The sequence below is a fragment of the Alosa sapidissima genome, chromosome 10 (assembly GCF_018492685.1).
Source record: "Alosa sapidissima isolate fAloSap1 chromosome 10, fAloSap1.pri, whole genome shotgun sequence".
In the NCBI taxonomy this organism is placed as follows: domain Eukaryota; kingdom Metazoa; phylum Chordata; class Actinopteri; order Clupeiformes; family Clupeidae; genus Alosa; species Alosa sapidissima.
In genome coordinates, this window is record NC_055966.1 from 28,888,873 (window position 1) to 28,914,343 (window position 25,471).

Here is a 25,471-nt window from a genome sequence, read left to right on the forward strand (position 1 = left end):
GCACACACACGCACACACACCTACACACACAAACAGACAGCTTACAGACTCGGTCAACGACCGGACAGAATTTTATTTTTGAATACAGGGTGGGTATACGCCCCCCGATTCCAGCACCCACACATACACATACACACACACACCAAAAGTCCAGTCCAGTTTAGGATCACTCATCCCAATAGAGCAGCTGCCTTTGACTCTCCTCATCCGTGTCCATTTGTTATAGGGGTTTAGAGAAGTCGTAGTGATCGTGGTCCCTCCTCTGCCTCTTGCGGGCCAGTTGTGGGAAGTAGGCGCTGTTGTAGGGCCTGTCCCTCTCGCCCACCACCCTCTCCGGCTCCTTCTGCTTCCCCTCGACGCTCTTCTGCTCCAGCAGGGCTTTGGCTTTCCTCTTCTCCTCCGCCTCTCTCTGCAGTCGCTCCGCACGGAGCCTCTCCAGCGTGCTGCTCGGGGGTCAACGGGAAACGAGAACGTTACAGGGCAGCGACTCACGCACCGCTGCGCTGCACTGCACTGGCCACACTTATGCTATATGCTAACAGCTGCTTCTCAGTTACATTACAGCAGGTACTCTCCCATGTGCACTGCTAAACGAGGCCAAGATGGCAGTCCAGGAGAGAGAGTGCCTTCAGGATATTTACATAACACTACTGTAAAGGGCTGTTCACAGCAGGAATGATACAGTCACTCATGATGATCGCGTAAGGAAAGGGAATGAAAGTCTCTCCTCGCGTTGATGAATGTGATGTCTAAAATTTGACGGATTCCGACTGGCTGTCAGTTTTTTTTTTTAATCATTCTCAAAATTGCTTTGAAAGTGAGAACAACAACATTGTTCTTCATGTGGTTACGGTTTATGTGTGGACGTTGTCATTCATATTAGCTAGAGCAGTGTTTCCTATACATTGACTTATTTGTGGCGGCCCATCACAATATCAACATTGACCACCACACAATGATTTTTCTGGTTGTACTAAATTGTGTTTAAATCTGGTTAGAATCATAACCATGCTGCAAAAATTTAGTTAAAAACTGTTGCATTCGAGTTAATTCTGCAAACCTACCACCACAAATAGAATTCAATTCTGTGGGAAACACTTTAGAGCGATACTTTTTTGCCATTATCATTATGGTTATCGTTCCTGGTGTGAACAGCCCTTAAGACTATAATAATAGAAAAGTATTGCTTTGATAGCAATGCTTTGATATGTTGGTATAATTCTTAGATACTGTTTTTTGTATATTCCTGAACAGTTTTAAAAACATGTTTGAAGGAAGAATGAAGACATTAAATCAAACAGTTACAGTTAAAAGCTTTCCCATGAGGAGTTTAAAAAGCCTTGGCTACTAACATTTAATATCAGTATCAGTCTTGGCCTAGGAATACAACACTGTGCATGCCAACTTTAGTCCTCCACAGAAGTGTAAAACCAGTGTAAAAAGTGTTTTGCATGTAGCTGACTCTATTCTATAGCTATATCTATTATGACTGACAAAAAAAAATGCATTTAGCAAACAGTGCTGCAATCAATGGACTGAAATATTCCTAAAAGCTATGGCTGCTACCCTTCACACCCATTTCCCCATCATTCTGTCTCACTGTTTCAGAGGTGACGCTTACATTGCATCCCCGGTCCCCATCTCACTGACCTGAGACATGGACATCATCGCACGAGGAGCACCACAGCCTGGACCACTCACCTCTGTCCTCCGCTGCTCGTCCCTCCTCGGTCTTGCCGCTCTCTCTTCCTGCTCTTTTTCTCGTTGTGCCCTTTCTTCGCCAGGGCTTTGTTCATCTCCGCCAGCGGGTCCAGGCTGTCCTTCAGCCTGCGGTCTCTCTTCTCCTTCTCCTCCGCCGTGAAGCTCCTGTGCTTCCGTTTGTCCTTCTCCTTCTCCTTCTTCCCCCTCTCGTCCTTCTCCTCCTCCTCCTTCTTCTTCTCTCGTTCACTCCGACTCTCCAGGTACCAGGGAGTGACCGCAGTGCCTGGCGCTGGGCCCAGTGACACCAGAAGGCCAATAGCTCGCTCTTGCTTCTCCTGGGGGGTATGAGAGGGGGCGAGGATTGGGGTAGTTAGCAGTAAAACAGACACATCCAGGCTCTACAAAACACCTGGAAAGATGTGTAGCGCCCCCTAGCTGTCCTGGTTATGTATAGTAGGGTACGCTTCCCGAATTCTTTAACAGTTAAGAAATCTCTTTCTTTAGGTAACTAATACTTCAACTAAGGAACTAGTTATCAGTACTCTGTGTGTATAGGAATATTCAAAACGAATTAAGATAGTTAATTTAACTCAATGTCAATCATGTAATTAACCAATTAAACCAGAAATAGATCTCTTGTGTGGTGTAGGCTAAACCCCCAGTAGAGCATTTGTGGTGTCAAATAATAATTAACTGATTCAAACTCAGAAGAATTGTGACAAAACAACAGGATACTGCAGAAGGTGTAGCTTTAATCCAACACAGAACATAGGTTCATGAAGCCAGCTACAAGCATCATGTCTCACACAGCTTATATACCTCTTTTCAGTAGCATCACTTGTTTTTCACCACTCAGAATAGAATAGAGCTCCTATGTCCTTCGTGCCTTTTTTGGTAATACATATGTGCCTAGGTATTTATTCTATTTCTACAAAAGACCTTTGACCTGAGCTGAACAACTGCTAGGGATGTCCAGTCTCTTCCCTGCATTCACTTCCTTATAGGCAAACCTATGTGCCCCTAGCTTGTGCTATATTTACCCCTGCTCTTTTCACCACACAGAGGTTACACATTAGCCCAATGTATAGAACAACTACAGAATATCTTATCAGGAAACTTACAAAAATTCACCACACATTCATTAACCTAAACACAGAGATCCATACATCCAAGCTCTACAAAACACCTGGAAAGACGTAACAGAGCAGCAGTGCGATCACCACCTGCATAGCTAGTGTGATGAACCTAGTGAGTGGCTGCTGGGTACCCATATGCTGATGTCCACCTTTGCTACAGATGTTTAAAGAAGACAAATGGCTGCTCTAGTCTAGACAACAAGACAGTGTAAATAATCAAATAATTAACAACCTCCCACTGGCATTGAAGAATTCAGCGACGGATTATGATGAGGTACGGCTATTGAGTAGTAGCCTGACGTAGTCATACTCAATTCTAGTCAGAATTTGACCCCGACCTCAAACGTTGTGGGTGGGACTAAGTTCGGAATGGCACCCAGGCTAATTGAGTAGCCTAGTTTGTTAAAGAATCAAACACTTGGAAAAAATTGGAGTCCAGGGGTGCGTTTCCCAAAACCATAGTTGCTAACCTGTTAGCAACTTAGTTGGTTGGCAATGGGAAATTGCATTGCAACTTAGTTAGCAACTATGGCTTTGGAAAACCTCCCCTGAGCAGTTAGAGGCAGGTCTCTAGATGGGGCTATACCTTCTCCTCCTTCTTCTCTTTCAGGTACTCCTCGTTGCCCTTCTTCCCAGAGGCATCTTCCAGGGGGAACAGGTTCAGGAGCTCTACCGCTGCTGTCCCCTCTCCTCCTTCTGGAGCTCCGTCCTCACCCGCTGCCCCGCTACTCTGCCCAAGGGCACCGCGAGATTTGTTCCTCAAGAATTGTGTCCGTGCCTGTACGAGACATGGGGTTTGTTATGGTTAGCGTGATGTTAAGGCATTCCGAAACACATCCTTACAACTGGACATTATTAGATTAGATGAGACCAACAGATGAATAAATTGTGCATAACTACATTGTGGACCAATTGCAACTTTGGTACATTTCACGTGAAAAACTGGGACATTTGTTTGAATTGGATTAGGGCAGTGGTTTTCAAACTTTTCCCGTCTTTACCCACTTTGGATGTGGGGAATTTTCAAGCCCCATCTGACCCCATCACCCAGCAAAATGGTAACGTTAAAATACTATTGTCACATTTTGGTTTCACGTTACATTTCCTGTCTCAGTCCCCTGGATCTAATGGTCCTTTAATTTATATGTAGGCCTGTTTATGATGCCTATGTGTGGTATGTATGCTATGATCTTCCTTGTCAAAAAGAAATGCATAAATAAAGATAGGCACAACAAAATACACATTTCCTCCTGCTTGTGGCGCCCCACCTGTCATGTTTCTCACCTCTTGCTCGGCGCGCTCTATGCGCTTCTGAATCTCACGTTCTTCCTCGGCCGCTTGTGCTTCATCTCGTCGCACACGAGCAACATTGTCCTTGTTGCGCACGTGCCAACTTTTCTTGGGTAAGATGTTCATTTTCAGGGATTTAAATCAGAGGTCGAATTTAACCCTTCCGCCGCAACAACTTCTTCAACATCAAATCTGAACTACAACTGTCGGCCAATGTTTAAGAGAGAGTGAGAGAGCTTGACGATTAAGGTTGAGAATATTGAAGTGGCTCTTTACTTGTGTGCTTCTTAACGCATTAAGAAAACAGGCATTTCATACAGGGTAATGTAGCCTAACATTACAGTTGGACTCAGTCAATATGAATTAGCTGTAGCTACCTACCTACTAGACTAAAGGTTCCCCTTTCATACATGAGCCATGATGCTATAACACGAAGGCATCAGACAGGCTTATGCATGAGTCTTTACGCATGAGTCTCTATGTTTACTCGACAATTACATATCGCGTAAAAAAACGTTTTTCTCACAATATCTAGCTGAATCGGCTATCTTCCACAAGACTCATAGTAGAGTATCAAAACAGGAAGTTGGTCGACGTATGACATCATTACGTATCACAACAACAAAACCATTACATCACCACCAGAGGGAGCCCTACCAAAGATCTTTGGCCCTACTCAGGTTTCAGGAAATTATGTTCAGTTTTGAGCATTTCTCTAAATATACGTATTTTCCATGTATAACCTCAATATCAAGCTTATCAACACAAGATTTTCAACTAATTAATTTCCCTTTTCTCACTAATTGATTTATCCTTACAGAGTCACAGTTTGTATGTTTATTATTCTGTTACATTAGTCTAGCCTATTTATAATATTGATATTTTTAAGCTTTTTGATTAGACTAACACAGTTCATTTTAATGTTAATGTACTGCTCATTGATTGTCATTATAAGTCGCTTCGTACAAAAGCATCTGCTAAATACCACACACATAAATATTTAAACATAAAGAACATTGATAAACTATCAGACTGTCATACAAAGACCGTGTTCTGAGTTCTCTTGAACTGGTATGGACTTTCACAGCCCATACATTAGGATGAATTATCTATACATTTCAAAATCAATTCATTGCTTATACATACATTTAACTTAAAGGATTTTGTTTTACAAAATTCTTCACATTCTTTTCGTTGAACACTGCTTAGGCTATTATAATCCCTTTGGCATGTGGAAGCATTTAGAAGGTCCATATAGCAGGTTGTTCTTTTTAAAGGAGATTAACCATTGAAATGACATATTTTTCACAAATTCATAGGAAGATGGAGTGTCAGCTGGAATAGATCTCTGAAGTTCGCCTACAAAAAAGCTGCCATCTTTGCCCATATAAGGAGATCCGGTATCTTGCAATTTTTCCTATGGGAAAATAACATGGGGATTTTTAATTATTGCACCTGTTAAACTCTCGCGTGGACGAAGAAATCGGAAATACAGTCGTTTTGCTCTACACACTTTTGTCCTCTGCCTTCAAGTGGATACTGCGATCTTTAGTACGTTAAGACCACAAACTTTGATTTTTGCTACCTCAGAGCTAACTTGCAATGCATCTTGCCATAGGCAGTTAGCTTCAATTAACATCTGGATACCCTTATATGGGCAAAGATGGCAGCTTTGGATCCTTTTTGGAGGCGAACTTCATTGGTCTATGGTGAACAGCTCTTGGGATTCAGTCCCGAGCATGAGGTAGCGAAGCAGTCTAGCTGTAGTTGTTCTGCGTCGGCCTGAAGCTAGCCCTCATGGGGTCGACGGCCATGGGGGTGGGATCCCTCAGAATGGGATCTCTGTCATGTTTTGGGACACCCTGCTTCTTAGTGAGCTCCTCTATCTGCTTGACCAGGAACTGCTTGTCTCGTCCCTCCTGAGAATCACACACACACACACACACACACACACGTGATGGTTAGGATTTTATAGAAATGCTCTGTTCTGTCATTGAACAGTGGACTTAAGTTGAGTGACACGAGGGACGTGTTCTCTCTGACTGTGCTCCTACCAGTTTAAGTTGGGCTTTGAGCAAAGCCACGCTGTTGCCATAGACGGATGCCAATGCAGCCACGTAACATAGTACCACACTGAAGAAGGAAGAGACATTATCGCACCAAGCTTATCTAGCCAGAAGATGGAATACCAGCACTCTTATTCTACTTAAATGTTTTCCAAAAAGTCATCAGTAAACTAGTAAATGCTGAACTACAATATAAATGCACTCAAAGTACCTTAGAAGTTTATGCCTCATTAAGTATTAAGACAAGTAGCATACATGGGAAGTACTAAGACATTAAGTAGCATACATGGAAATTCATGTTCCTAACAAAAGAAATGGAGTCGTATGGACGTAGTAGACTCTTATATCTACTGACCAGGAGAGGAGGAGGAGGGGAATGGAGAAAGCTTGGGAGCCAATGTAGCGCAGGAACTCCTTCGTGGTTGGGGACAGACCTTGGAACGAGTTGGGCACGATGCTCCACATGGTCACCGAGAACCGGAAGGGACCACAGCCATAGGATGGGTGAAGTCTACAGTTCACAGGAACCAGGAGGAAAGGGGAGAAGTTTCATTTTTAAGACTAACAGAATTAATAACAATGTATACAATAATTTCATCTGTAGTAAATTAAGGTATTATATTATTGGCAGATCTTTAGCTGTATACAGGTAACTGTTTTGGATAAAAAAATTTAAAAAAATAGAATGAAGGCCTACATGTAAGCCATCAAACCAGTGGGATGTCAGTGAACTAGACTGTCATGTTTTCTGTCAGGCACTTACTCAGCCATACTGTAAATCAGAACAGTGGTGGCCAGACTCCAACCAAACAACAGAACCAGGAAGAAAACAACGTTTGAGCTAGTGGAGCGGAATGTTCTCGCTGCTGGGCGACAGTTCTGGAACAGGCTGATCTGTGAGGGGAACATGGCAGATGGTGAGTGTGAGGTTGAAATGGGTTAAAGAGGCTATACAGCGGGGAAAATAAGTATTGAACACGTCAACATTTTTTTCAGTAAGTATACTTCCAGTGAGGCTATTCGCATGAAAGAAGTCTACAGACTACAGACATTAGTATTAACTTAGGTAATCCACACATATTAAAAAATCCAAACATTAATGTCCATAAGTAGAGTTATGAGTAAAAAAGTATTGAACACGCCTACTGAAATTTCTTAAATACTTTGTGGAAAACCCTTTATTTGTAATGAGAGCTTCAAGGCATTTCCTCTATGACGAAACTAATCAGTCGCAGTATTCAGGTGTGATTTTGGCCCATTCTTTGATTCCAGGGGTCCCTCTTGTAAATCCTGATCTTTAGGTAACTTCCAAAACTGTTCAATTGGATTTAAGTCAGGGCCTTGATTTCCTTTCTCTGAAACCAATTGATAGTTTCCTTTGCTGAATGCTTTGGATCATTGTCCTGCTGGAAGGTCTAGCCATGTCTCATCCTCATTGTCCTGGTGGATGGCAAGATTCTCCCAGAAAGAATGGCTTCATTCATCATTTCTTCAACTGTATGAAATCTGCCAGTACCATGAGATGAAAAACAGCCCCACACTGTGATGCCTCCACCTCCAAACTTCACTGTTGGTATGGTATTTTTAGGGTGATGCAGAGTGCCATTTCTCCTCCAAATATGGTCTGTAGTATGACATCCAAAGAGTTAAATTGTGCTCTCACCTGACCAGAATACATTCTCTCAGTATTTCATAGGCTTGTCCAAATGTTGTGTAGCAAACTTTCAATGAGCTTCGACATGTTTTTCTTCAGTAATAGAGTCATGTGGGGTGAGTGTGCAGAGGCCATGGCGGTGGAGTGCATTACCTATGATTTTCTCTGTAACAATTGAACCTGCTGCCTCCAAGTCTTTCTGGGGTGGTCCTTGGCTCTTAGGCTACACTTCTGACTATCCTTCTGGTCAGAAATCTTGTGAGGAGATCCTGTGCATGGCCGATTGATGATGCAGTGATGTTCCTTCCACTTGCAGATAATGGCTCCAATACTGTTTACTGGATGATTCTGAAGTTTTGAAATGTTTTGAACCAGTTCCATTGATATGTTTTGCAACAAAAATTTTGCAAAGGTCTTGGAAGAGCTCTTTGCTTTTACCCATCATGAAATGTTTCTTGTGTGACAACTTGGTAATGAAAAACCTTTTTATAGCTCATCAATATGTACTAACCCAGCTTACATTAATTTGCACAGATAGGAGGGATAATTACTCTCTAACTATGTATAGATTCCAGCTCGTTCCTTGCCATTCCTTGCCTTTGTGTACTGCTTTTTCTCAGCGTGTTCAATACTTTTTCCCTGTGCCATTCCACTTTTTTACTCATAACTCTACTTATGAACATTAATGTTTGGATTTTTTATATATGTGTGGATTACCTAAGTTAATACAAATGTCTGGTGAAAATTTCATGCAAATAGCCTCACTGGAAGTATACTAATGAAAAAAATGTTGACGTGTTCAATACTTATTTTCCCCGCTGTATAGACAGACAGAACAATAAAAGAGAGAGAGCGAGAGAGAGAGAGAGAGACCGAGAATAAAAGAAATAGAACCAACAAACAAACAGGCCATGAACGCACAAACAGGCACACACAGAAACGACCGGAACAGAATCGAGACCAGTGAGAGATCATTCAAACGTCAAACGGGGGTAAAGACCAGGAGCCCTGACTGACCTTTTTGCAGTAGAAGATGAAGACAAACTTGATGGTGTTGAGCAGGGGCAGCAGAGGGCAGAAAAGGGCCCCTGTCCACACCACTGTCTGGGCATACACCAGCCCCAGAACATTGGGGGGCAGCAGGAACTCCTCACGACCCAACCACTGGACCAGGGACCAGGAGCAGTTGTCCACTACCATGCTGCAGGACAAATCATATGGCACATATAGAGTCTCACAGCTTCATAACATGGCAGTGGTGCTTAATGGTCAGACTCAGTGATTATAGCCATGCACAAAGATACCAATACCAATACAACACAAATACACACACACACACACACACACACACACACACACACAGTAATGACTGTATAAGATGAGTAAATAGGACTGACCGTCGAGGAAAATCCACCAGAATTAGCTTCACAATGGTCGTCAAGAAGTCAAATAGCACCAACTTATACATTTCCTGTCCCACACGGGTCTCCCAACACTGTGTGTGTGTGTGTGAGAGAGAGGGAGAGAGAGAGAGAAATTTGATTGTCCGAGAGGGAATATAAAACCTTTTTATTTTTTATCAAAATAAAGAAATGTGAATGTCTACACTGATAGGTGATACCATATACTGTGTTATGTATACCTGCATACCTGATATATGCGGTGGTTGTACTGGCAGGGACTGCATGCACTCCTATCTGTGTAGCAGGTGATGTTTTCCCACAGGGTGAACAACAAAACTGCCAAGCTGACCAAGCGTAGGAACACTGCTCTGTTTGGCAAAAGAAAACAAGATGAACTGCGGACATGACAGAGATGTAAAGAAGGCAGCCTAATCAATGGAAGCTATCAAATCTAATCCACTCAAAGCTGTCCAGCACTGCAGATCATGAATAGGTTGGAGAAGCAGTGCAGGAAATCTACAAATACTCGGACTGTCCATCCAGGGCTATAGACTCTTTAAACTGCGTAAACAAACATGTGCGCTCCTAAGGCATGTCTGGTGGCACAGAAACAGACATCGAGCTAATTGTAACTGGGAGACAAATAAAAATGTAAAAAACATTTAACGAATCAACGTTTTGTAGGGCATTGCACTAAAGTCCAATTCATTTTCATTTCAAAGTATCTGCACTGGTTTTGAACGTTTCAGCCGGAAACCCTCTAGGAACAGATTGAAACGGTCTATAGCAGGTCAAGTTAACTATTCTACCGGATGACGTATAAGAATAATAATGTATAGGAAAGATCCTACCATCCTTGTTCTCTCATTATACACGTTATGTAGTTGATCAAAGAAACAATTTAAAGCCAGTGCTAAAATAGCTGTTCTAGAACCCAATAGCAAGAATGTAATAGATGTGATTATCAAAGCAAACCACATAAGTGAGATAAGTTCTCCTTATCTGCTTCACCTGTGTAGTTGTGTGAGTGTACATTTTCTATTGTATTGCATTGCATTGCATTGTATTGTATTGCATTGTATTGTATTGTATTGTACTTTATTCTATCTTATACATTTCACATTTAGTCATTCAGCTGACACTTTTATCCAAAGCATCTTCTGCTGTATTTGATTCCTTCTTTTTCGCTCCATCTCTCAGATGCGCCCTCCTCTGTCCAGATAGCTACCTGAGGAGGGCCAGGATAATGGTGGTGCTTGGGCTGTGCTTCTCCAGCAGGGCAATTTGGTCACACAGCAAGGGAACGACGAAGTTACTGGCCGTGATGACGATGGAGGGCAGGTACTCCAGCAGAAGGCCCACTATCCCCTCCTGAGCTTTCTGGGTCTGTTCAGTGAAACACAAGCAACATAGTCCCACCAGCATCTCAAAGACAGTAAAACACCAAGAACAAAATGCTACCACCCTATGAATGGAGAAGAGTTTAGGTGTAACACCAGCAGTAACAAACAGTCCCATGGTAATAGATGTAGGGAATGAGAGTTTGGGGTCTGCTCACCTGGCTGAATTGTGTTGCAAAAGCAATGCCTGTAAAGGCTCCTCCGATGAGCGCGAGGACAATGAGGTTGAGGAGGGTGCGCAGTGCATACGTGCCCACGGTCTGGAGAAGAGTCAGGGACTTAGCCTTCAACTGGAGCCTCTCCTCCTCCAGGTCCACCTGAGAGAGAGAGAGAGAGAGAGAGAGAGAGAGAGAGAATGAAAAGCTCAGGTTATTTCGGGTGGTAGGGTGACAGAGTGAGATCTATGTCTTGGGTGAGTCATCGTGTCTCATAAGGCAGTTGTGTGCATACCTGCAGCTGGTAGCGGATGTTGTTCTGCTTCAGTTTGGTGGCACGGTCTCCTTGGAGACCATAGTCCCAGCCAGTGAACAGCAGCATACTGTAACCTCCGACAGTGCCTCCACCCGTTGTCACGGCAACCCGCCACACACCTCCCATCCTGACATCCAAGATCAACCAAGATGTTGATAGAACCATAACCAAACGTGACTTTTTTTTTGCCACTGCAGGGCTTAAAGGTCTCTCTCTAAAGCTTTAAAGAATTCAGGCCAGGGCCTGGTCATTTAAAATGTTAACTGACCTGACGATGATGCATATGAAGCAGAATATAAAGTAGAAGGAGGCTGTCAGGAGATACGCCAGAGGGATGTTGTAGGAGAAGCCACTAGTTACTATCATTGTGTTGTTGTAGTACCCGTAGAACATGTAGGAGTACTCCATAAAGCCCTGCAATGGGAACAAAAGAACTTTGTGTATGTGTGTGTCATGGGTGTCTAAATTAATTGACAGGTTTTGTACAGATAACTGTATAGATAAGCTATATCAAACACATTCTACCATGTCCCCGAAAAGGAGGAGTAGTTACATACATATTTAAACACACTGTGTTTGATCAGTAACATCTGATTTAGGGATGTAGCGATTACCGGTATAATGGTAAACCGCGATAAAAATCTTGACTATAACAATTACCGTTTTCATTTCAAATATCATAATTATCGCAGTTGATTACCACGGTGTGGAAACCGTGTGTTCAATCCTTCCCAGCTTCATCCGAGCCTGCTTTCGACATACAGTAGGCCTGGTACAATGAAAAAAAACTGGTACCCTACTGATTCTGTTGTCTAATTGATGGATTTAACTGCGATACGGATTAGGTTACACCTGATTTTAAAAGGCGGAACATTTTCACCACAAAACGTGTACTGTATCATGTAGCCACTCTGCGTCTTTTTATACCGTGATAATACCGAAAACCGTGATAATTTTGGTCACTATAAGCGTGAGGTTAAATTTTCATACCGTTACATTCCTAATCTGATTGCTTTCCTGTTTGTTTACAAGAATGTGGTTTTGCATCCACTGAGCACAGTGAATAGTCATAAAACAACAGCTGACGTAATTTGCCACTGAACTTTAACCTCACATCAGGAAATGGCTGTCATTTATTTATGTCAAGTAATCAGTTGAGAGCCAGATTCAGGTACAATATTGCATGCCATCACTGGGCAGTATATTAGCTCAAGGGAATGAGGATATACCTACCGTTCCCGACAGCAAGTCCAGGAAGTATGTGTAGAACACTGTCAGTGCATTTGGGCTGGTGTCATAGACCATGCACACCTCAAATCCTGATAATAGAACAGAAAATGGTCATAAAATCATCAGCTGGGTAAGACTCCACGCCAGGCACCAACAAAAGCACTTTATTACATAATTATGTTTCAACGATCTGGAATCCATTACATTAACAGCTCTTTATCGCTGTGAGGTCCCACAGAACGTATCGAGAACCCTGTAACACCAGTTACTAGGTGCCAGCCGCCATAATGAAAGTTTGACAGACTCAGAAGGTTGCTAGGAATCTAGCACAGTAACCCACAACTGTTGGACTGAACCAGAGCTGGATCTCGTCTGAACTAATTAGTAGAGAAATCTCTGTTGATGTGGTGGTAATTCTTGTTAGGGGACAGTTGCTACTGGACAAATTAGGCTGCAATGGACAAATAAAACAAACATAATTGATGATGACTGACGAATGAAACAAGACAGACTGACAAAAATCTTCAAACACAGGCCTACAGCAAGTAGTTAAATAATCACAGATTTCAGGTATTAGATCTCAGACTATGACATTTAAGACTGCTCTCAGACAAACCTCCACAAAGACGGTAGTTTTTCTATGTTTTGGGGTGCTCTGTTCTCAGGAAACACTGTTTTCCTTTGAGTAGTCATGAAAGTAAATAGTACTGCGGTTCTAGTACTAGTTCTCGCGAGAGCACAATGAAATTGACTCTGCAAGACACTCTGGCAATGAGCAATGATGCACGTTACTTTTACCCCTTGCATCCCGGGGAACCAATCAAATTGGCGTATCTGATATATGCGGGCCAGAGGCGAGCTGATGACGAAAGTGCTGCAACATTGGAGGTCAGTAAACATTGGTCGTAGTGTTATCCAATTGCGTTCAAGTCCGGACTCACAGAGTAAACATTGGTCTAGTGTTATCCAATTGCGTGCAGTGAGATTTTCAAATGCATGTTTGGTGCCGCCCCTTGAGTTAGGCCATTACATTGTTCGTGGCCAGACCCTTAATCTTTCTAGATTACCAGGGTCTGGATTTTCCAGGCTAGATGAGTTGTGTTAAATTGCTAACAAAGGCCAGTAGAACAAGATTATAGTTAACTGCGATCAGAGAGGATTACATGGCCTGTTTTTCTATGTTTTGGGGTGCTCTGTTCTCAGGAAACACTGTTTTCCTTTGAGTAGTCATGAAAGTAAATAGTACTGAGGTGAGATGAGTTGTACCCTGGAAATCCAGAGTTCTCGCGAGAGCACAATAAAATTGACTCTGCAAGACACTCTGGCAATGAGCAAAGATGCACGTTACTTTTACCCCTTGCATCCCGGGGAACCAATCAAATTGGCGTATCTGATTTATGCGGGCCAGAGGCGAGCTGATGACGAAAGTGCTGCAACGTTGGAGGTCAGTAAACATTGGTCGTAGTGTTATCCAATTGCGTTCAAGTCCGGACTCACAGAGTAAACATTGGTCTAGTGTTATCCAATTGCGTGCAGTGAGATTTTCAAATGCATGTGTGGTGCCGCCCCTTGAGTTAGGCCATTACATTGTTCGTGGCCAGACCCTTAATCTTTCTAGATTACCAGGGTCTGGATTTTCCAGGCTAGATGAGTTGTGTTAAATTGCTAACAAAGGCCAGTAGAACAAGATTATAGTTAACTGCGATCAGAGAGGATTACATGGCCTGTTAAACTACCGGGTCACCTGTGAGGTTGGCCTCTGGGATAGTGGTGTTCAGGTGGAGAGAGTTGAAGACGATGGCGGGGATGAGGACGAACCCAGCTATCAGCAGGGAGGACAGGAAGTTCAGGACGACCAGGAACCGCAGGAACACAAAGTAGGACTGGACACCCCCACCAAAGTGACCTAAGAAGGGAGTGAGACAGGTGAACAAAGAGGGACGCACATGGAAGGAGTCAGCATTTTCAGTTACAGTACATGGAGAGAGTTAGTATTTTTAACACATGGAGAGTTAGTATTTTTAACACATGGAGAGAGTTAGTATTTTTAATATATGGAGAGAGTTAGTATGTTTAATGGAGTGAGTTAGTATTTTAAACACATGGAGAGAGTTATTATTTTAAACACATGGAGAGAGTTAGTATTTTTAACACATGGAGAGAGTTAGTATTTTTAACACATGGAGAGAGTTAGTATTTTTTAATATATGGAGAGAGTTAGTATTTTTAACAAATGGAGAAAGTTAGTATTTTTTAACACATGGAGAGAGTTAGTATTTTTAATAAATGGAGAAAGTTAGTATTTTTAATTAATGGAGAGAGTTAGTATTGTTAATACGGAGAGAGTGTTTTTAGTTAATTGTAGTGACAGGTGGGACATTCTCTTTGTGGCATTACATTGGTGTTCTGAGTGTGTCATTGTAACAGAGTGTCCACCTCTCTATCTCTTTCTATCCCTCTGTGTGTGTGTGTGTGTGTGTGTGTGTGTGTGTGTGTGTGTGTGCGCGTGTGTGTCACCTCCTATCTTGTGTATGGATTTTCTCCAGAGAGTGACTAGGGCCAGAGCGTTTTTTGCCTGTGAGGAGAAGCGCTTCAGGGCTCTGGACCGCCGCGCCCGTCTGGAGGCCACAGGTACACGCATCTGCTGAACCTGCCTGAGGGCCAGGGGGGGGGGGGGGGGGGGAGAAAGAGAGAGAGAGGGAGAAAAAAAGAGAGGAAGGGGGAGAGAGAGAAAGAGGGAGAGAGAGAGAGGGAGGGAGAGATAGGAAAGGGGAGAGAGAGGAAGAGAGAGAGGAAGAGGGGGAGAGAGAGAAACAAAAGGATTCAGAGAGACAGAGCATGACAGAGAAAAAGCAAAAGAAAGACAGAGGAAAAAGTAGAAATGCTTTGATGTTATGACAGTCCAGTCAAGTCCAGTCCTGCAGCTTATACTTGATGAGGCATCTTCACCTGAGGGCCATGTATCCGGCCTCAGACTCAGACGGAGATTCATTTTACAGAGTCCCTCCCTCCCCAGTCTTGTATGAAGACAGACCTGTCCAGCTGATGGCTTAAAAAAACCCAGTGTTTATGCAACACGACTGACCTGTTGCTGTTACTGCACCTTGTAGGCTGGCAGTGTTAGGTTATAGCCATCAAACATGAAAGCCAGACACACTTCCACCCTCTGATCCTTCACAAATACATTTCCCCCCTTTGTCTTTTACCTCAGCCTGGCACTTCAGTTTCTTACTCACACACTATGCCATCACCCCACAGCTAACTGGCCAAGAGTCAGATGAAGTCACAGCACAGCACTTTTCTTTTGATGTTTTCTCTTTGATGTGCTGTTTGCTTAAATTGAACCTCACCTTTGAGTCACTTTATAAATGAATCAATGGAATATAATTGTGAAAATCTGGATGAAAAGGGGGCAAATCAGGCCCAGCAGACCCTGAACCTGAATGCAAAGACATCCTGTGGTCAGGTTAAAAAAAGCTCTACCCCACCTCATCATGACTACAGAATAAACAAACATTAATTATTAATCCAAGCGAAGTAGAAACATGATACTGTTTTTTCTATGCCATGACATCCCCCATTTTCCGCTCCAAGTGAAGCCGTCTGAGATACCTGACAGCTTTCCTCAGGGCAAAGGGCATGGGCAGCTCCCTCACATGCCGGGGCTCTTCCTCTTCCTCATCTTCATCTTCACCCCCCTCAGACGATCTGCCCCAGTCAAAGTGAGGGGAGGCATTCTGATTGGACGCATGCGATGGCGGTCTCCGTAACCTTAAGGACTGCTCAGAGTTGAAATAGCCAGAGCCTTCAAGAGAGACGACACATTAGTTCAGCTCATTTCATTCAGGAGACTCAACATACAGGGGCAGGGATGTTCTGTACAAGAGGGTTGTCTTCACCAAAAGCTACATCTGAAGGCCAAATATTGGGTCAGATCAACTCCGACACTGACATCACATAGCAGCCAACTATCAAATGGATCAATTCCAGCCAGCTTCTTTGAAGGCTGTGATTCATTTCACCAGTTTGTTTACATACTCCAAATAGACCAACTACCCATATATAAAGTGTATGCCACACACAACAATTTCAATATAGGCACCTGACTTTGTTTACTGTACTACAGTTTAAACCCCTAACTCCTAGGCTACAACCAGGAAGAGAGACTACCAGTAAACTGAGCTCACTACTTACCTGCTGTGGCAACACCGTTGCGGTTAAATTCATTCAACTCCATTGTGCCAGAATAGGTCCAGATAAACAAAAGGAGCAAACCAATAATTCCAATGTACAAAACCGAGGTAAATACGTTAACACATAACTATGTTTGGTTTGTTATGTCTGACAGACCATATCAAAAACCCCTCCTCTCCTCAAGTCTCCTCACCCAGTAACAACGTCCCTATGGACTTTGTGCTTCATGCAAACAATCTTTTCCCAGGCAGCCAACTTCCTTGAGTGGTTAACCCATTCAACAACTTCCACAACTCTAATTTCCATGTGCATTCAGCTACACTGTTTTAATCATGGAGCCCAAATATAATGACTTCAAAAGAAAGAAAAAAACATTTAAAAGAAAATGATTATTTTGTTAAGAACAAATTTTTGACAAGCTAATGTACAGTTTGTAAGCAGGTCCTTAATCGTGTGTGTGTGTGTGTTTAGGAACAATGTAAAGGATTTTCACTGGGCTCTCCCCTTCCCTGCCTCCTTGAGTAAAAGCCTCTTTTGAAGATGTAGAGATGACCCCAAACCAAACAAGAATGCAAAGATGTCCTTTATTTAATTTATAACAATGTAAAACTCTTATAAGGCAGGGGATGTTACAATCATCATGGCAAAATGATGAACCACTGATGTAAAACCGGAAAACATCATGGGATAGAATCAGGAAAGAAATTAGACAATGCATGTGCATCCGTGTCCCAGGAATATTCAAAGGATCGTGTTACATTTAGACTGGTTCTCACAATAGGGCTATTTAATTCCTGTTAAACAGTAAGCCCCTAACAAATAAAGTTACTGCCTCTAAAGGGGTTTGGATTTTATACCAGAGAGAGAGAAAGAGATAGGAGGGGATCAACACCAACACCAATCCGGGTTATGGATGTAAACTTGTCCTCTAGGCAACAATAACCAGCCATGGCCAATGGAAATATGATTAGTCTTGGTCTAGCAATCACAATCATGATGTAACAAAAACCTTGACTGCCAGTAAACAGCTGGAATGGACCTGCTCCACTGCCAGGTAATTAGGTCACAACTACCTCATTACACTACATTACATTACAGTATGTCAAGACGTACAGGCTTCAGTGTAGAGATAACTGGTGTCAGAGCTATCGTAAAGTGCCTATTGGTCTACAACACACATGGTCCAAGCATGTGATATGGCAGTAAGGAACTACAAGAGAAAGAGGAGAGATGTACCACTGTGTACACACACACACACACACACACACACACAATGAGAACAGAAATCAGAGAAGCTATACATAAAGGTATGGCATAATTACCCAAATGTGAAAATATGCAATTGGCTAGCATAAAGATAAAAAAAACCCTCAAATCTAGATCAAGACAAACCTAAAGTCTATACTTTCCCTGCCTAGCTGACATAAACAATAGCTAATATGTACATTCTTGAAATTGGAATAAAAATGCTTGATCAAAACTGAAAAGAGGGGAAAAAAATCTTCCAAAGTACATTGTACAAAATAATTGTACCATTAAGATTTTAACATCCTTACCCAGGTAAACATTCTGTTTAATATCTCAGCCAACCTTAATATTAAAAACCTGCCTGTCTGTATGTCCAGTATTATAAAATCTGAAACACTGATGACAAAATTTGGCCTGATGGAGCACTGTACTCTTATCAACAATATCAGTGATGATTTGCAGTTAAAATCATCATAAGATAAATCAAATAGGGGAAAAAAATAATACTTCTGCCTAATTTAGGAATACATTTCTGCCAATGGCTCTAACACAAATCAGACCTTTACCTAATCTGGGCCAAGTCAAGGCCACTTTTTTAAACTAAAGATACTTATATACACAGCTAAGGGTGAAAAAAAAAAAAAGAAGGTTCTATTCAAGTGCAAAAGGAGTGTATTGGTGTTGGAATGTATGGTTTGCATATATTTCCTAGTATTATACACTATACATATTCTAACATGCAAAGGTGCAAACATGAGAGAGAATGTCTGCATCCAGAGCCAAACGGTTCAGCCTGCTTCCTCTGGAGCTGCGGTAGCCCCCAGCTTGAGTTAAGTGTTTACAGGGACATTAGGTAACCTTATCTCATGAATGTGTAATAATATCATACAGGCATCACATCATTACTTAGTTTAGTTTGTGAAAAAAAAAAATACAGGTCTGTTGTACATAATTGTGTTTTGTTACAGGGGCATTTTTGCCACAGTATTTTACACTTGTGAGACATTTCTATACGCTTTGGTGAATTTCTAAGATGTTATTAATTTGTGATATACTATATATATATATTTATACACACAGTCAGAAATATTCACACTCAGGCATGTGTACACATACACAGTATACACACACACACACACACACACACTATTTGGATTAGTTTTGGAGATGATAAAAATATGACCAGGTAGGTCAGATTCCTTGTCTTGCTTGCCTTAATTATTTAATAAATTATTTTGTGCTATGATGACCTACAATTGTATTACAGATGCATTGAGGCTTTGCCAGGATAAACATTCCCATGATCCTTTGCACCAGCCATGCTCATGGTAAGACTGACATGTGTGGAACTTCACATTCTTCAGTCCTCTCCTCTGCTTCACACACACACACACACACACACACACACACGTAACCTGATATCTCTGCTCACAAAGCACATGGCTAAGCGCACAGTAGCATGTTGACAGTGCATGCTAGGACCTGCAGGTCTTATTTCAAGAGTAAACAGCTTTTTCCCACCACTCCACTCCACTCCACTCCACACCAGTCCCCCACCGCGGGCTCTCAAAACACCCCACATCACTCGCTCTTCTCCCTCAGGACTTCCTGCTCCTCCGTCTTCTTCTCCTCCTCTGCCGCACCAGTCTTCTCTCCCTCGCTCGCTCCCTTCCTCTCCCTCCTGCCTCCTCCGGCCTTGAGCAGTCGTCCGAGCACGATGCAGCCGACGGCGACGATGTGCATGCTGAAGTAGATGGAGCTCCAGTAGCTGACCGTGTCGCTGGCCTTCAGCAGGACAAAGCCCATGCACATGTAGTCATAGGCGCGCATCTTGAGGAACCAGTGGACCCAGTCGAAGATGCTCTGGCCCTGTGGGCCCAGCCGCGAGCGCACGGCGCCCTCCATGGCCGTCTCGGCCGCGATGCACAGCGGGATGGTCAGGAAGGAGAGGTAGTAGCCGGCGTGGAGGCCGTGCCAGTAGGCACTGATGAGCATCGTCCAGCCAGCCCTGAGGACAGGAGAGAGGAGAGGGAGAAAGGGAGGGATGAAGAGAGAGAGAGAGAGAGAGAGAGAGAGAGAGAGAGAGAGAGAGAGAGAGAGAGGCATGGAGAGAGAAAGAGAGAGACACACACACACTATCTGTCATAAGGTCCTTCAAGTCCAACGTAAAGTTGTAAACCAATGATGAGGTAATACAGAATGTTTGAATGCTGTGTATGTTTGTGCGTGAGTGTGTCTTTCCTGTATGCTTGTTTGTGTGTGTGTGTGTGTGTGTATGCCAGTATGTTTGTGTGTGTGTGTGTGTGTGTGTATACAAGTATGTTAGTGTGTGTGTGTGTGCGCGCCAGTATGTTAGTGTGTGTGTGTGTGCCAGTATGTGTGTGTGCGCGTCTCACCTGAGTGCGTAGGCTCTGAAGGGGGCGTTGGGGTAGATGTAGTGGTGAAGCCACCACTGCACAGTCATGTTCCAGTAGCGCATGCCATGCCTCACTTTGACACAGAAGTCCGTGTTGTAGCAGTCAATGTTCTGGATGGTTCTAAAGTCATACTGCACTGGGGTGTCAGGGTCAGGGCTGGACATGTACACAGAGGGATATGGAACACACACACACACACACACACACACTTTCAACCATTGCACTCTGAATATATAATGTGTCAGTATGTCTACTGGCAACATTTGGATACAGTGCCTTCATCAACAAATGACAAAAACAATGACTGTACAGATTCCTCCACATTATCTACCTGGAAACAAAGATGCTTTCTCATTTTACAACTGATGCCAGTCCTCACTTTCTTCTTTAAACATTCTAAAGTATAAAACTCCAACAGCTTTCAAGTAGACAGGACAGTTGGTGGCCTAGATACATCTACAGAGAGCAGGAGGATTACATTTCATGATCACTACTAGTGGTCTGAAGTGGGTGGATTATGATCATCTGTGTCGGTGGCTCATCAACAATCACTGTGATAAAAAGAAGTGTGAAACAAATGTAGTGCTCCTGATTTCAGAGAATTTCAAGCATGAAACTTGCCTCATATTGGCCTTCTGAATAGAATCACATCACATACCCCTATGGATTGATATAGCATAAAGTTCTACGCAAACTTCTATATGCGAGCCTTGCGGGTAAGACTGACCTGTACTGAACGGTGGGTCCTCCTCCAGGTTTGGCCTGCGCCCCCTCTGGGTAGCACCCCAGTCCTGCACTGATGCAGCCGGCCTCAGCCCCACACCATGCCGAGTAGAACCGCATCCGGAACACGAAGAACACAGCAATCATATAGAAGAACCTGCAGAGACACAGACGGCATTATTAACAGCATAAATCTGCATCTGCATCGTGTGTGTGTATTTGCACTTGTACATGTTATGTATTATGATTTACTAGAACAAGACAGACAACACCAAAGTGTTATAGAAGACATTATATGATCCCTTACTGTGTAATTATTAATACATTTTAATTTTAGAAGAGTTTGTTTTAAAAGAACCTCCAAATTGCTTCCTCACACACACACACACACACACAAACACAGATACAGGGTTTCCTGTCCCTGCCTACAAGCACTGACCTGAACAAGAAGTTGTGCTCCAGGAACTCGTCAGTGCGGACGTAGGCCAGGGGGAAGACGTAGTTGACGGACAGGAAGAGCGCCCCGTACACGGGCACCATGCGGAGTCTGAGCAGGCAGGGATCCTTCCCCGGCAGAGAGAGAGGACTGGGCTGCTGCAGCCAGTCAATGTACGTCTGGAACCTGAAGAAAGGGCCTGAGACGACGCAAAACGATGGAGTGAGAGCGAGAGTGAGAGAGAGAGAGAGAGAGAGAGAGAGAGAGAGAGAGAGAGAGAGAGAGAGAGAGAGAGAGAGAGAGAGAGAGAGAGAGAGAGAGAAGGAAAGAAAGAAAGAAAGAAAGAAAGAGAGAGAGGAGGAGCGAGATAAGAGGTGGGGAAAGGAAGAGAGGCAAGATGAGAGGATAGTGATGATTGAGAAGATAGCAAAAGCAAAAGAGGGGAGGGGGATACAGTGTGTGTGCATGTGTGTGTGTGAGAGAGAGAAAGACAGAGGAGAGAGAGAAAGGGAGGATTATGAAAATCAGAAAAGTGTCAGACCACCCAGAGAAAGAAGGAGAGAAGGAGTTTGAGAAAAAAATGGCGTAAGCATGATAGCAGGTAGTACAGGCATGGACATGATACAACATGAACCAGAGAGGTACAGCAGCGACACATGAACCAGAACAAAGATGGAGAAGGTAGCAGTCAGAAGAAGCAGCACCATGCAAGTGGGAGAGGGGTGATGGTTCAACACCACAGACCAACACAGAAAAAACAGAGAGGGAAGAGAATTGATTAAAAAAAGCTAGACAACTCACATCACACATCACGTGTAATGAGATGCTGACAGAAAAAGAGACACAAAATGCACATGTTAAAATATTTAAATCAAAAGACGACATTAAACATTAGCAAACAGTAGCACAACAAACTTTACAGTGACACTGAACAAAAACACAAGAACAGTAGGCATACCTAACTGACAGCAATAATAATAGCTGTGCACTATGTAAATAAATAAACACACACACACAAATAAATGCAAATCACACCTACCTGTCATTATACCCAGATAGCAGTAGCTATAGGATATGATGTCATAGATGGAAGGCTCATGGGGAATAACACCCACTACAGGTGATTTGGAGAATGAGCTCACTTCCTTCTTCTTTTCTAAGTAAAAACTCTTCACCTCATTGGCTAAGCTGACCATCTGCGGAGAGGCCACAGCAAACAAACGTTACAAACGTCTTTGGGCGCTGTTCAGCCCAGACAGAGCATAGCAAAGCGTTTGGTTTAGCATAAATAGTAGTGTGCTGAACATCCTGTTGTGTTATGCAAGTGCAGCTTAGAAGGCCATTCTTGGCTTTCTTTTCAAAGATGTTTATACCCCTAGGCTGTGTGAGGGGGAGATAGATATAGATACACATCAATATACTACTTTCCAGTACAAGAAATACAGGCATTGAGAAACTACACTGTTGTTGGGATTGCTCTGTGCTTTTGAAAGAGAGAGATCAGGCTTTATTTGACACTGATCTCCAATCTAACTTCCTGTTTCTATAAAACATGCAGATCTATGTCATGTAGCTTTTGGGGTCATGGCTAAATTCAGCACACAGCCCACATCAACAAGTCAGAGCCTGCAGAGCTCAAAGCATGGCAAACTCCAACATTATGGATCAACCCAATGTCAATGTAAACTCTTTTGAATAGGTTCCATAGATAATAGAAGAATGTGCTACACTAGTGTTAAGCCTGATAAACTCTTCATGTTTTCCCAAGAAAGGGTTCTGTGCACATGATAACAACAACAACAACAACAACAACACCAACACAAACTTACACCCACACACAGACAGACAGACAAGACCCCCACACTCCCACCCCAACACACACACACATACACACACACACACACACACAAACACACTTCCAACCTTGAGAGTGAGGATAAGCTGAATGGCATTGGAGAAAGGCGTGGGCTGAGGAAGGCCGAGCCATGCGGACAAGCGGAAGAAGAAGAGGTAGAGGAATGTCCAGCCCAGGGTGATTGCGGGGGCGCTCCTGCAGGAGATAAACACATCTCAATACTCATGCATGCTGGTCAGCTAGCAAGATGGCCATTGGCCATCTGTTCATTATGGGCCAGCTTCCTATACATGGACAAAGCCCTAAAAGCTCTTTTCAATAGTGATCTTTATTGAGATTTTCTTTTAGTCTAGGACTTAATCCGTGTATGGGAAACCTGCCCCATGTTTCATAGAGCAACTGCTAAAACTGCTCAATTATAATCAGACAATGTTACTCACTGGCTGACACTACAACTACTACTACTACTGGTAGAAGTAAGTTCTTATTAGGAAGGTCAATGACCTTCGAAACCATCCCTATTTGCTTTTGTTCAAATGTCAATAAGACACAAATGACTCAAATACCGACGGATGGGGATGCTAGGCAATGATAAGGGTGTCAGGCAGGCCGGAAATGTAAGTGTCTGAATCGCGAATCTATGGTTAAGATCTAATTTAAGCCCCGAGTATAATTGAGGTTAGAGTTTGTATGACACAGCGGCCCCATTTTCCTGTGAGTGCCTAACAACAAAAAAAAAAAAAAAAAAACTTCAGCTGACTGAACACTCACCCTTGGAGGGTTTCTAGAAATAAACTGAAATCCTCTACAAGCAATATGTTCCTGGTTGGAGATCTCTCTTCACACAGATGTGGTTATGTAAGAGTGTGTGTGTGTGTGTGTGTGTGTGTGTGTGTGTGATGCGGTGTTATGTAAAACATGTTTGGGAATCATACTCACCTCCAGTTTAGCTTGATGATGGCCCATGTTCCCAAAACCGTAATCAGAGAATGTAAGGTGTGGATTCTACAGGTAACTATGGTTATAGTCAGACCTAACAGCAGTGCTGCCCCCTGCTTCACCGGAGGACCTGTCAACAAAAAGAAATCACACTTTTTATAGGCCTACATGTACATTTCTAATGTACATTACAGTAGTCCAAACTTTGCCTATATGACACTCATTTAAAAAGAACAAATACATTAATGCTGTGACGTTTAAGAACACCTGTCACTTACTAAGATAACGGAAAAGGAACCCAATAGGTATTGAAGCAGCAATGAATCCCAGGTAGACCAGTTCATCTGGTGACATCTCTGTTTCATGCAAACAAACACCACCCACAACCTGGAGAGGGGAAACACAAAGGGACACTGTGTCCACACACAAATAATGATGCTGCTCTCTGAACACATGCAAACGTTGTATATGATTTCACTAACAACCAAATTTGCAGCTTAGCTGAAGATTAGCCAGCTAGGAACAAACAGTTGTTTAATATTTCATGTTAACTCAATATTTTGTGTGAAACCGCCCATACACTCTTCCTATGAAATTACAGCTTTCATGTTCTAGAAAACAAAACAACTTAATGTTACCAATGACCAATGCAGAAAAACTAACTAGAAGCAAAGCCAAACATTGCACTGCAGCGGTTGGCTTAAATCCGTTAAGACCTGTGCTGCGAAGACAGCTTTACAGCACAAATGTACTTGTACCATGGTACCATCACAGCCAAGAACAGACTGTTAAACACTCATCGGAGGCTGTCAGTGTTCTGTAACCTCCTCTTTAAAGTATCTGGTGTAACGCCATCATTTCGCAAGGGGCTACATTTCATTCACTGGTCTTGCTTAATGTCCGCAGGCATTCATGACTTACCGAGGAATATAATTTGTGCACCAGTAAATCAGAACTGAAATAAAACACGGCCTAGTAGTACCGAGCGATGAAAATTACTTTTAGATGTTTTGCATATTTGAAGTGATATCTATTCATTCAAAACCCACGTCTCTCAAAAGGTGTTGACTCACAACATACCAGTAATTGAACTGGTGTAGCAAACGTCAACGTTAATATAATCCACCAACGCCACTGAATTATTTGTCTTCATATACACCTTAAAACCAACTCATAAAATCTCGTTATCAATACTTACGGTAAAGGCGCCTCTGTCAAATTAACAATCGTCGCTCTGCCCGATTTTGTTTCGGAAAGTCTCCAGTCGTGCCAGAGGTTGCTGGGATCGCCACTTCCTTTTACTGTCCC

General features: G+C 42.9%; 3 protein-coding genes across 5 annotated transcripts; all 3 read right to left on the minus strand.

Annotated features, from left to right (window-relative positions):
• Window positions 1–25,471, minus strand: mboat7 (membrane bound O-acyltransferase domain containing 7). 3 transcript variants are annotated; one of them, XR_006034780.1, is made up of 10 exons: window positions 25,362–25,471; window positions 24,442–24,550; window positions 24,164–24,293; window positions 23,293–23,419; window positions 22,409–22,565; window positions 21,373–21,568; window positions 20,938–21,090; window positions 20,190–20,366; window positions 17,792–19,801; window positions 1–20 (listed from the first exon to the last, which is right to left on the minus strand). XR_006034780.1 is itself a non-coding variant. In XM_042108066.1 (9 exons), exons 2-9 carry the CDS (start codon window positions 24,515–24,517, stop codon window positions 19,375–19,377), a joined length of 1,443 nt encoding a protein of 480 aa, XP_041964000.1. In that variant the 5' UTR covers window positions 24,518–24,550; window positions 25,362–25,471; the 3' UTR covers window positions 17,116–19,374. The 3 variants fall into 3 exon arrangements, 2 of the variants coding, with proteins under 2 accessions (XP_041964000.1, XP_041964002.1); XM_042108066.1 differs by lacking the exon at window positions 1–20 and having other exon boundaries at window positions 17,116–19,801; XM_042108068.1 differs by lacking the exon at window positions 1–20 and having other exon boundaries at window positions 17,116–19,801; window positions 24,442–24,576; window positions 25,362–25,462.
• leng1 (leukocyte receptor cluster (LRC) member 1) lies at window positions 54–5,758 on the minus strand. Its single transcript, XM_042108073.1, has 4 exons — window positions 4,122–5,758; window positions 3,424–3,615; window positions 1,702–2,036; window positions 54–443 (listed from the first exon to the last, which is right to left on the minus strand). Exons 1-4 carry the CDS (start codon window positions 4,251–4,253, stop codon window positions 221–223), a joined length of 882 nt encoding a protein of 293 aa, XP_041964007.1. The 5' UTR covers window positions 4,254–5,758; the 3' UTR covers window positions 54–220.
• tmc4 (transmembrane channel-like 4) lies at window positions 5,765–16,750 on the minus strand. The gene is made up of 16 exons (XM_042108065.1): window positions 16,546–16,750; window positions 15,964–16,156; window positions 14,869–15,005; window positions 14,096–14,257; window positions 12,355–12,440; window positions 11,390–11,535; window positions 11,101–11,248; window positions 10,809–10,967; window positions 10,479–10,636; window positions 9,498–9,618; window positions 9,245–9,342; window positions 8,865–9,048; window positions 6,957–7,087; window positions 6,549–6,704; window positions 6,182–6,260; window positions 5,765–6,046 (listed from the first exon to the last, which is right to left on the minus strand). The coding sequence occupies exons 1-16, from the start codon at window positions 16,586–16,588 to the stop codon at window positions 5,885–5,887; spliced, it is 2,163 nt and encodes a 720-aa protein (XP_041963999.1). The 5' UTR covers window positions 16,589–16,750; the 3' UTR covers window positions 5,765–5,884.

Coding starts and splice junctions, on each gene's coding strand:
- leng1 (XM_042108073.1), bottom strand. CDS start 4,253: ATGAACATCTTACCCAAGAAAAGTTGGCACGTGCGCAACAAGGACAAT. Junction 3,616..4,121: donor TAGAGCGCGCCGAGCAAGAG/GTGAGAAACATG, acceptor TGTCTCGTACAG/GCACGGACACAATTCTTGAG. Junction 2,037..3,423: donor AAGAGAAGAAGGAGGAGAAG/GTATAGCCCCAT, acceptor CATACCCCCCAG/GAGAAGCAAGAGCGAGCTAT.
- tmc4 (XM_042108065.1), bottom strand. CDS start 16,588: ATGGAGTTGAATGAATTTAACCGCAACGGTGTTGCCACAGCAG. Junction 16,157..16,545: donor CAACGGTGTTGCCACAGCAG/GTAAGTAGTGAG, acceptor TCTCTCTTGAAG/GCTCTGGCTATTTCAACTCT. Junction 6,705..6,956: donor CTGATTTACAGTATGGCTGA/GTAAGTGCCTGA, acceptor TGTGAACTGTAG/ACTTCACCCATCCTATGGCT.
- mboat7 (XM_042108066.1), bottom strand. CDS start 24,517: ATGTCACCAGATGAACTGGTCTACCTGGGATTCATTGCTGCTTCAATA. Junction 22,566..23,292: donor AGCTTATCCTCACTCTCAAG/GTTGGAAGTGTG, acceptor GCCTCTCCGCAG/ATGGTCAGCTTAGCCAATGA. Junction 19,802..20,189: donor TTCAGAGCCTACGCACTCAG/GTGAGACGCGCA, acceptor TCCTGTCCTCAG/GGCTGGCTGGACGATGCTCA.